General features: G+C 41.0%; 2 protein-coding genes across 6 annotated transcripts in view; both read right to left on the bottom strand.

Annotated features, from left to right (window-relative positions):
• Nucleotides 1-203: 203 nt before the first annotated feature.
• Nucleotides 204-6786, bottom strand: igf3 (insulin-like growth factor 3). Of its 2 annotated transcripts, XM_008412913.2 has the most exons (4): nt 5742-6786; nt 4004-4148; nt 1177-1388; nt 204-1072 (listed from the first exon to the last, which is right to left on the bottom strand). In XM_008412913.2, exons 1-4 carry the CDS (start codon nt 5784-5786, stop codon nt 884-886), a joined length of 591 nt encoding a protein of 196 aa, XP_008411135.1. In that variant the 5' UTR covers nt 5787-6786; the 3' UTR covers nt 204-883. The 2 variants fall into 2 exon arrangements, with proteins under 2 accessions (XP_008411135.1, XP_008411134.1); XM_008412912.2 differs by lacking the exon at nt 5742-6786 and having other exon boundaries at nt 4004-5734.
• Nucleotides 6787-8604: 1818 nt separating this feature from the next.
• The window catches only part of LOC103466957 (uncharacterized), a 4167-nt gene continuing 1866 nt past the window's right edge, over nt 8605-10905 (bottom strand). For 2 of the 4 annotated variants that reach the window (XM_008412910.2, XM_008412909.2), the window contains exons 2-3: nt 9894-10445; nt 8605-9216 (exon numbers count right to left, since the gene is read on the bottom strand). In XM_008412910.2, the coding sequence (XP_008411132.1) occupies nt 8854-9216; nt 9894-10433 (903 nt within the window). In that variant the 5' untranslated portion in view covers nt 10434-10445 and the 3' untranslated portion in view covers nt 8605-8853. Of the gene's footprint in view, nt 9217-9893; nt 10446-10851 lie in introns of all 4 variants that reach the window. The other 2 variants (XM_008412908.1, XM_008412911.1) reach the window with 2 other exon arrangements.

Genomic DNA, 10905 nt, shown 5'->3' with positions numbered 1-10905 from the left:
CACGTGTGATGACCTCCAGAGCTCTTCCAAACCGATCGCCGCCCAAACGCTAAGTCGCCGCGAACCAGATGTTGTCGATTCTGCTAAATGTCACGTCGACTCGTGTTGAATCGGTTCCGACGCTCAGGTGGAAGCCAAGAGACAAAGAGCGTCACATTCTCCTTGAGAATTACAAGTTTTATTAAAACTGCAACATTTGTTCTAGTCGTGGTGAAATAAATAAGTGAGTGCAACAAATTATTACAAAATAAAAAGGTTTACACTTCAAATGAAATAAAGCTGAACGAAAACAAGTCAGTATGAAAACGTCTCTTTGCATAGGAGTAAAAAGTGCTAAAACACACATAAAGGCCTACAGCGTTGTGTAGCCCACTAAACATCTACGGTTTAACGCAAAACAAAAGCTATAAGCCTAACGGAGCTGACCAAAAAAATGTGAACTAAAGTGGCTAAGACAGGTCTTGGCCTGTAACTCAACATGTGCAAACTCACAGAGCAAACAGCAGGTTAGACATGAGGATGTCGAAACCAAAGCAAGGCTGGCAGGAGCAGCTTCAGGCATCACACACACTAAGCTCCCAGTCACACCAGTGCACGGACCTGGACATCCTGTGTGGGAAAGTGAGGAGGAAACCAGAACAGACGGTAGCAGAGGCTCGTCGCGGTGATACTGAATAGGGGGGGGGGGGAGTCAAGGRGGAAGTGACAGCTGGTCTGGAAGCAGCTCAGCAGTCTGCTTGTTCCAGATCTTACAAAGATCTTCACAGCCCTCTCCGTCTGGGTTCTTGTCTGACTCGCCAACTTCGTGCGAGAGTTTCTTYGAGCTGTCGTCTAATCTTTGATATTGAAACTGTCCTGCAGATTTGGAGTATGCTAAACATCTTCAGCCGGAACGTCCCGAGGCCGAGGGAGGCCAGCTGGTCGAGTTCTGCGTGTTCACCCTCACGCGTGACGACGACATTTTGCTTTTCCACGGAAGCGACGAAGGAGTTTTCTTTCTGTAGGCCTCTCTCTGTGGGCTGTCGGGAGCTCCCAGGTTCTCCAAAAGCCTCTTCCGAAACACATCTTCAAACTGCAAAACCAGGTAAGATTTAAAGTTCAGTGGAGGATGTTAAAATAAAGATGAAAAAAGAAATAAAAAAAGTTAAAATAAATGAAGAAAAAGCAGAGCCTCACCATGTCTAGCACTGCAGTGGTTGTGTGTGTTGCTGTGGTTGAAGTCGTGGTTGGGGATCTTGTGGTTGGGGATCTTGTGGTTAGCTGCTTGGCTTTTGGCTTGGCACAATACATCTCCAGGTGGGATAGTTCACAGCCGGAGGATTTACAGCACTGGTCCACTATTCCCTTCCCCCTGGGCCGAGGGCCGTAGCCKGACCAGGAGCCTTTACCTGCAGGGACAGACGCACAGCAAGTCAGCTCACCTGGAGCAAAACGCTCATGTAAACAAACCAGGGACTGCAAATAACCATTATGGGTTAACAGAACGTCTGCAGAYTTTTTCCTTTAAACAATATTAGGAATGAAAATGGAAATGAAACATTCAATTCAGCTCATCAGTAYAGTAGATTAGTCAATTAATAATTGGACACTAGGTCCTAAATAAGATTTTTTATTTTTTTTTTTGGTGAAGCTAAAACTGCCATTGGACAAGTTCTGATAAAAAAGATACAAAAATTTTTTAATCTGAAATGCAAAATGTTTTTTTTTGTAGTTTTGACATAATTACTGTTCTGTGTTGTTCTTTCATTAAATGGCCCTTTTTTTTAGTCAGTATACTCTAATTAGGCGATTACTAAATTAGTCGACAAATACTATCATCAATTCATCAAGATTAACCCGATTAATTGTTTCGGTCTTCTCTTTTGCAAATATGATCGCATTATGGCTCCTGCTTTTCTTACATCCTCTTAAGCAAACAAACAAAATATCGGAGTAAATCCAGAGATTTGTAGGACAAGATGCTACATGGTTAATAATAATAAAATACTTAACTTGAATGTACTCAGTTTAGGCTGTTTATATGGTGTAAATCTACAAGAGCAGCCTTAGGGTGAGGATGTCAAATCAATGCAATCCAACAATCAAATCCGAAGGATTTTTTTTTTTTTTTGACATCTTATGCTTTCAATCTCTTATTTATTTAGTTGCTCTTGTTTATTTAACTTTTGCACGGATTCAGCTGAATCATCAAATTATCAGTAGTTATCTTAATCTTCTGCACACTGATTAGTTCGCCAGACAATCAGCCTGACTGGCTGCTGCTTGAAGCTCTCCTGGCATCCATAAGGTATCCGTCTACCCCCTTCTGCTTGCTCCAGAGTTCACGAGGGAAAAAAAGTAACAAAATGTGTTTCGCGAAGAGGGAAAGCAGCACGGCAGAGGTTAGCACAAAAACAATATGCTCATGTGGAGTTACAAAAAAGCTACTTCGAGTATTTTCTGCAAAGAAGATCGTTCAGTCACTCGACAACAACTCTCGCTTCAGTAAACCTGAATACACAGTTTTCACGTCGACTTTTCGGGAGAATTTGGTTGGAGAATTTGGTTGGAACTGGACGCCACACTCAGCTGTCCATCGTCTCCAGAAGCTGAAGCACAGAKAGAACCGACTGTRTCGTAGTTCCTCCTCCACCTCCTTTTTTCTGCACCTTCTCCACTGTTTTCAGTCGGAATGCTGAGCTGCTCTCAGATAGCGGCTGTTTTAACAACAACGCTATCACACACCGARGCACAGTGTTCTGGAGAGTCCACCGCCTCGTCGGTGGACCCGCAGCAGTCTGATAGCGCGTGCAGAAAGTGGCCTTGGTCAGAGCGGGACGAAAGGYAATCGGGTGAAAGGGCTTCTGGGTAATTGTGTGGGCGCTAGTAGAGGCGATAGAGTTTAATTAAAACAACGCAGCTGGACACACGGAAGCGGAAACCCGGATGATTGTCCAGCGGGAGATGCTGCTCAGGGTCGAGCCTCGGCTCCGTGTATCAAAGGGAAGTGTTTGTGTTATTGAACTGATAACTTCCTCAGAGTTACATTAGTGTTTTCATTCGGACATGTTGACCAGGRCCACAACAGTGGAGGAGCTCTGTGTTGGTGTGAGCAGACAATAACCAATAATGTTTATTTGAACCAAACTAAAATAAGCCTGCCTTTCTGTTGTATCCTGATAAAGTATCTTAATTGCCACTTTACATTTTTATTATCAAAGTTCTGGTTTATTTAGAAACATTTTTTTCTCTTATAAGAAGCAAATGTGTATATATATATATTTTTTTTTTTGACATTTTCCAGGAGACATTTCTCTCTTTTTTTCAGTCAGAAAACTAATTTTACGTGCAGGACAATTGATTTTGTTCTTGTCGTTTTCCATGCATGTTTTGCCYGAGCAACAGTCTTCGTTCTCCCTTTGCTCACATCTCAGTTAACTAGATTGTATTGGGTACGTCTGCTTAAATATTTCTGGTGTCTGCCTTGCAAAATGTCTTAAAATGATATTCATTGAAGCTACAAAAATACAATTAACGTACTGGAATTAAATGCACCTGTAGCAACTAGACAGTGAACCAGGTTGTGTCCAAAAAAAAAAGATACATTTAACAATCATATTAACACAAACTAATATTGTTAATTATAGTATTGGTTTGTGAAAGTGTCCAATTATGTTTAAATTAAAGTGAATTTAATCTACGTGTTATCAAAGCTTTTTGTCTGTTTTTACAGAAGTTGGAAATGTAAGATTCCTAAATCCTATTACTTGAATTTTCACCATAAAATGTATTTTAAAAAACAGCGTTTGTCTGTATTTTTGCTAAGTTTTTTTTTCTTGTAAACGAAATGGCATAGTTCATCAACCTAGTCTTCTAAGGAAAACAGTCAGATAAAGCAAGGAAGTCTTCTATTTTTCATTGAGTTTGACCAGTTTGGTTAAAATCCACCCCAAACTATGAACTTGCAGGCTGCAGAAAACACACAAAAACAAAGAAACACGTGGAAACAAACAGGGAGACTCACCTAAGTAGATTCCCCGATCCCCACAGACGAACAGGAGGTCACTGAGGAGCTCGGAGCCGCAGCGCAGCCGGGCCCCCTCCGAGAACAGGGGCCAACCCGCCAGACACATGCTGCAGTAGAACACCCAGATCCGAACACACAACACCTGGAAGCACAGGGGAACCTTTAAGGTCAGCGCTCYGACACTSTGATAGCAGAACATAAAGCCCCAGGCGTGAAGCTGCTGCTGGACTGCAGAGCTCCTTCTGTGACACACTGCTGCTTTCTAAACGTGCTCCGGAGCGTCACAGCAGATCACAGACCTACTGCTCCCAGTAGGGATTCACATCCATGCTGGTATCTGTACAGCTTTACTCATTTCACATAAGATTTCTGCTTTCACTGTCCCTTTTTGCAAATAGTTGTTAGTTTTTAATACTCAAACACTTTTTTTTTATTAACCTGCCCATGCATATTCCTTTGGACTTAAGTACACTATTTTTAATAAGTGCAGAGAATTTATGTGGAAATTTTCCCGTTCCTGTACTGTCTACTCATTTTTWATTCTTTTTTAATATATAKTTTATGTTTGTGTGAGTCTACGTTCTTAGATCGCCTGTCACTTTGCTGCTGTGGCATCAGAATTTCCACTCTGTAGATGAAAAATAAGGAMATTTCTATTCCATTATATTATCGTTGTTATTGCTATTATTATTACTACATGTTGGCCTTATGATGCCACATAATAAAATCATTATCTCCTGTGTGTGTGGACCCCTGACCTGTAAGAGGAAGGTGGACTGGCTCTGYAAACCATAGAACAAGGCTAACCCATATGAGCTGAAGCTCATGATCACTCAGGTCTGATCAGCAGCTTCATCCTGGGTGGTTCTAGGTCTGGAACCCAAAATCACATTACTAAAAAAAAAAAATTAAAGAATCACTTTAACAATGACAATGTTTATAATAAAGCCTTTTCTGCTTTGATTATACTGAAAGAACAATAAAGCACATTTTTATTCAGTTTGTCTAATCAAAATCACACACAGAAGATAAATGGCATCTTAAGATTTTTAATAACTTTATTGCACACACACGCACACACACAGAGAGAAATTGACTTTTAAATTCTGTTAAAGGTAGACAYTAATTGGATCTACTAAACTGAAGCTGATGTCTGAAACTGCAAGATAAAGAATAATGATATTCTTAATGATATGTAGTATCTCATCTAACAATGACAATCTGAAATGTCAATAAAGCAACAATCAGATGTTCATTTCATTTTATATTTGGAGTTAAAAATAGCAAACAACAGCAGCATCTTAATTTAAAACCAATGTTTTCCACATGGATCAAAACATTAATTCAACAATTCATCAGGACTCGTTGAATTTAAAAGCCTGGTTTAAAAAAAAGGCTTTCTGTAATAAAAATGTAATGAGGTGATATATTAATCATATGATGAAACAACCTCAAACTGAAACAAATGCAATCCATCTTTCTRTATTGTGTAATCTTTCATAACTCATSTATCACTSAATGTTTTTGCAGAAATTCATGATCCTTTACGCAGGTGAGGCTGATGCAGAAGCTGAACAGTGATCTCCCTCTACTCCCATCTGAGCAGATTGTCTTATTTTTCCACCATATTATTGATTTAAGCATTGATCTTCCTGCACCAAGGAGAGGTGACCGTGTCTAGTAGAGAACCTGACTGGTTAGGCAGTGAATGAGCAGCGGAGCGGAGGCGGCTTACCTTGAGTGTGAGTGTTGGGGCAGAGTGGCGGCATGAGGGGTGCATCCTGTCTGGCTAGACGGACTTCAACCGACCTGCACACTTATACAGAGAGAGCCAGGGGGACGTCCTCTCTCTCTCCCTCCCTCCCTCACTCGCTCCTGACGTAGTTTCTTTCTCCGATCTCATCCCAAACCACTATCAGAATATTTACTGGGCCATATCATCGTCATGTAACTGGTATCAGAACGAGAACACAGAGGAGTCAGTCAGTTCTGTCCACCTCTAGGCAGGATAGGGGTGTCGTTCATGGGCGTCTTCCAAAAAAAGGAATTCAATCAGATTTCTCACTTCAACACGAAGGCTTTTAATGGGTGAAAGTGCTCAGAGTGAGGACGTGCTACAGACTCATTTATCTAGTGATTCCAGCCACAAGCAGCCATTTTTAAAAGTCGAAAACAAAAGTAAAGTGCAAGAGTGCTGTTTCCTTTCTGTAAAACAGCTTTTGGTCAATAGTTACTTAGACTTTCACTGAACATGAGTAAAAGGAAGCAATGTCATGAAAAATTTTATAACCTGAAAAACTCTTTGTCCAAGTTTTTCATTACACTGCTTCCTTTTACTTGTGTTCAGTGAAATTTCAGTCCTGGTTATTTTTAAAAGAATGTGTTTTGTTTAAGATAGCCGAGTTTTAAATCATACAGTCTTAAAAAAAAAAAAAAAACTGAAAATTCATTTAAGAACCAATTCTTAAAGATCCAGTTTTATGTACAATTGACTTTTTTTTTTTATTTACATCATGTCATTCCCTAACAGAAAACATTCCTGTAGTGTTGCCTTGATTCTTTCATGCATGTTTGAGAAATCCCTCACTCAGCTCCTTCAGACTAGCCAACAGAAATTAGCAAACACCTGGTGGGACTGCACTTCTGCTGAGCTCCTTACAGCTTCTCAGTGCTAACGGGTTAACAGAGCAGCCAGGTAGGGATGACTTCCCGAAGGGGGAGTCATCACAATAGTCCTGAAGAACAGCAGTTTTTAAAGACACAGAGGTCCAATTTCAAGGCATTAAGTTACAAAGTCTAACTTCTTTTAAGTCAAATTTGATATATAGATGTAGCTTTTTTTTATATAACAATTGTAGATAACATAGTTACCTGCTTGTGCTACAAAAATTACACTATGTGCCTGGAAAACACATGATACTGCCCCTTTAACAGTCAGTCACAGAAACCCAGGTTGTTTCAACAGCTGTGGCTGTAGACTTTCCAAAAATTAAACCATTTGGCAGAAAGAAAGTAGGATTTCAGGTCCAGCAGAGTAGATAGCTGCCAACCTGGCAACCCATCCTCAATCTGAAGGATGGAGCACCTGTCTGACTCTGCTTCCTCAGTCTGCTCAAATACTCCTCATCTGCTAGTGATGGACTGCTGGACTTGTCTTGTTTCCTCACTTCTGTACTATCTGGCTCTATAACTGCAGAGACGTGTTAACAAGGTTTAACAGGAAGAACAAGAGGGTGAAAAGAGAACAAAAAGAAGTAATCAGATTCAGAAAACCTGAAGGACTGATGAGGAGCGCCTAAGGACTGGAAGGAGAACGCAACAAAAAATTTTAATAAATGTTAGAAACACAACCTGTGGTCTAGACGTTCCACCAGTTTATTAACGTCAGAACAGCAGCAGCTACACCCACCGTGAGGAGAACTTTATAGAAATGAACAGAAGAACCAGAGTTCTGTCAGCTTTTCTGTCTTCCATATCCTGCCGTCCAACCTGTGAGGCTGGCCTCACATTAAAAACCGTGACACAGAGCACAGCTGCTGGATGAGGCCTTGTGATGCAATTTAACGGGGCAGAAATAACACTAACTCCCCCTGGTGGCTAAACGTGTGAAACAGCAACGTCAAAAGTGTGCTTTAAGTTGAACTGCATTAGAAAATGGTCACAACTTGTAACAGAAACCTTAAAACTCCATTATGTAACTTTTTTTTACATTTGTGTTAAAACTGTCACCATGTTGTGACACTATAAGACAGATAATCTGTGAAAAGATCAATCTYTTGCACCTTGTCCCTGAGCTGCTATTGCTGTCTGAAGAAACACACCACTGCTGACCAGAGCCAGGGGGAGGAGCTTAATGCTGTCAATCACAGCTACAAACGTGCTAATGACAGAGAAATCACTGACAGGAAAACCATTTATCCGGTGCCACTGGTAGTCATGCTAACTAACCTGAGAATTTATGACAAGCTATGCTGGCTGCAGTGTAGTAGAAAACAAAGGGAAGCAGGAGAGGGGGTGTGAGCAGCATCAAGAGGATGATTGACAGCGCTAAGACCCACCTGCTGGCTATCATTGGTTATTTCTAGTTAGCACAAGGACAAGGCAGAGGAGCTGTTTGACCAGATTATTTGTCTCATACCTTACTGACACCACATAGTGACAGTTTCAACAAATATGAATGTTTTATTATTAATAATAAAAGCTGCATTCTGCCACTTCAATAATGGTGATGTAGGAATCGAGAGGTTTAAATTGTCCAACTCATTTTATATAAAACGACGTGTTCATTTTTTTTGTCTTAAGCTGATTGTTAACAATGATAGCACATGTAATTGGTTTTAACCCATAAAAGTTATATAATGGTGTCAAAATTACATTGTTTATTGCAATAACAATTTATTTTCCAGAAAGGTTTGCAGAAAAACCTAAATAAATCCAGCTGTCTGTTTACACAAATCTTAATGTTAAGATAAAATGTTTCAATGCTAAATTTCGACAGAGCAGCAAGCTACTGATAAAGTGTTCAGTGTTTAAACATTATTTAGGCGAACTGTGTATTTTAGTAATTGGACTTTGGCTGAAATAAAACAAATCTGAAGGTCAGTTCATCATAGTTTATTTATGCTCATTTCAAATGATTCAAATAACTGATTAATAATGTCTATGGATCTGAAGAGTAGCYGTTACAGCATTAAATAAAGGGTTTGTCTTTGTAAAGTTTCTATGGCGACATCCTCCAAGTCTGACCATAGTGATCATGGGTTTGAAATGAGTCCAGAATGAGCAGAAGAAATCCAGAGCCAAGAGTGTACAAAACACAAATGCTACACCATCTCATTATTTAACGTCTAAATTAGCTGATACAGGTGAGCGATCTCCTCCTCCCGCTCCAGCTCTTCATACTCAGAATCTCTGGATATGGAGGCGGCAGCGCCCCCAACAGGCTCTGCTGGTGTCCACCACTGGCTGCCACTGTGCTCATCGTCCTGACTGTTCACCTGACTTCTGTTCATGTGATTGGTCCAGACAGAAGCCTCTTCCTGGTCTCTTCCTGGACTGTTACCGTCTGCTCTGTGTGTGTCGTCAGAMGGCCGAGGGGCCGAGGACTCATCCCTGACAGAGGAAACGCCTTTTGTTTTCAGCGCAGCCTTCTCACAGCGCTTCACTTTACCTGCAATGGTTTTTGTCTTCGGTCTGCCACCAATGAGCTCCTGGAAAACGGGCAAACAGAACATCAGCCTCAGATTGTTTTATAACAGGAAATGTTTCACAGTAAATTCYTCATTTTAACCTCTGCTTATTGTCTCCGATGTGCAGCATAGAAGTGAAGTAAGGAAAAGAATTCATGACACATTTACATTCTCCAAAATGCACATCAAGATCCACCMAGCCTGGCTTAAACGTACTGTGTTAAAAGGAAAAACTTAAAGACTGTTCAGTTCCATCCCMTCTGAAAATTACATGCCTATAAAGTATTTTAGTGCTCTAGGGTGCGACCAATTTGGTCACAAATGTGACCGGATTTCTCAATAGTACATCTGGAAAAAAATTCTCAAGTCCCTCTGGTGTAACCAGACATCAGAAGTAAAAAAAACAAAAAAAAACTGGGCGCAATATGGGACACATTGGGCCTATATTGTAGTCTAAACCAATCAGAGATAGTAAAGGGTGGGATCCCCCTCTGATTGGTCGTGGTTCAGCTCTTCGTGAACCGTTCAATGTCTGTTTCCTGTAGTCAGAGGGGAGTAGGCTAGGCTAGGCAGGCAAACAGAAAAGTTATGACCTTTTCTCTGTTCCGGTATGACCTTAGGTTGGTGTGGGCWCCAGAGGCAAGAGTGAACCATTCAGTTTTTACAGACGATACTGCCTGTTTTGCTAAACTATTTACGCTGGTGTGGGTTGTAGATGGCTGGCCTGATGTTGAAAACATGGCAGCCTGACATACCGGCTGCTGTTTCCGTGTCCTCCGAGTTCTTCTCTTGGCCTTCCTGATGCACAGATAAATCTGCCCTTTGTAGACAACGACAGCATCATCATTGGCCAGCAGAGCCGAGTYCTGACTCAAAAACTCTTCTTTGGACGAACGTCTCCCAGAGGAGATGTTCTTGAGCACGTCTCTGGCTGCTCGGTTGGAGGATACAAAAGACATTTTCAAAGGACTGGCTGGAACCTGCGTGCCTACAAACGGGACCACGTTGTCAGCCAAATGTCTTCCTGAGCCTGAGACAGATTCCTGTCCTTTCCTTCTGACCACCACTGGGCAGATCCATGTCACATCTGTTGAGTCACTCTGCTTCCGGACGGAGTCGCCCTCAGAGACGGGGAGGCCTATTCTTCTGATGACCGAGTTCGGTAAATTCTTCAGGGGAACGGTTTTCACCTCGGCCTCCACAGGAATGTTAATTTCCCARTCTCCACACTCTTCCATGTTTAGATTTATCTAGGAAGAAAATAATAAATTACGATAAATGCACTTTTCATGTCAACTAAACCGTGACTCAGCCAACATTACTGCCTTCCATTGATTAAAGAAAAAATAAAACATATTGTTTTAAGGTTTCTCCTGTGCCCAGGTGTAGGCTATAACAGGTTGCACAGACAAAAACACTACTTAACGAAGACTTAATTTTTTTTTTCATCAGTGAGGAGTTTTACAATGCAGCTCCTGAAGGTAACGTTTAAATAAATATAATAACGGGTTTTAATATTGAACAGGTGAAAAGGAAATAACGTTTTGAAACGCCTTTAGTGTTTAACCCGGAAGAGTAGGAGTGGACTCGGATGTTAGCTTTTAGAGGGCGTCAGAAAATATGTCTGACTCCAGGTTTTTAATAAAGCGAACATACCTGAGACTTCTGACTAAAAGCCATGAGTATCCTCTGTTATCTCAATTTAATAAG

The sequence above is a fragment of the Poecilia reticulata genome, linkage group LG7 (genome assembly GCF_000633615.1).
Source record: "Poecilia reticulata strain Guanapo linkage group LG7, Guppy_female_1.0+MT, whole genome shotgun sequence".
Lineage (NCBI taxonomy): Eukaryota > Metazoa > Chordata > Actinopteri > Cyprinodontiformes > Poeciliidae > Poecilia > Poecilia reticulata.
This window is presented reverse-complemented; position numbering and strand designations above follow the sequence as displayed.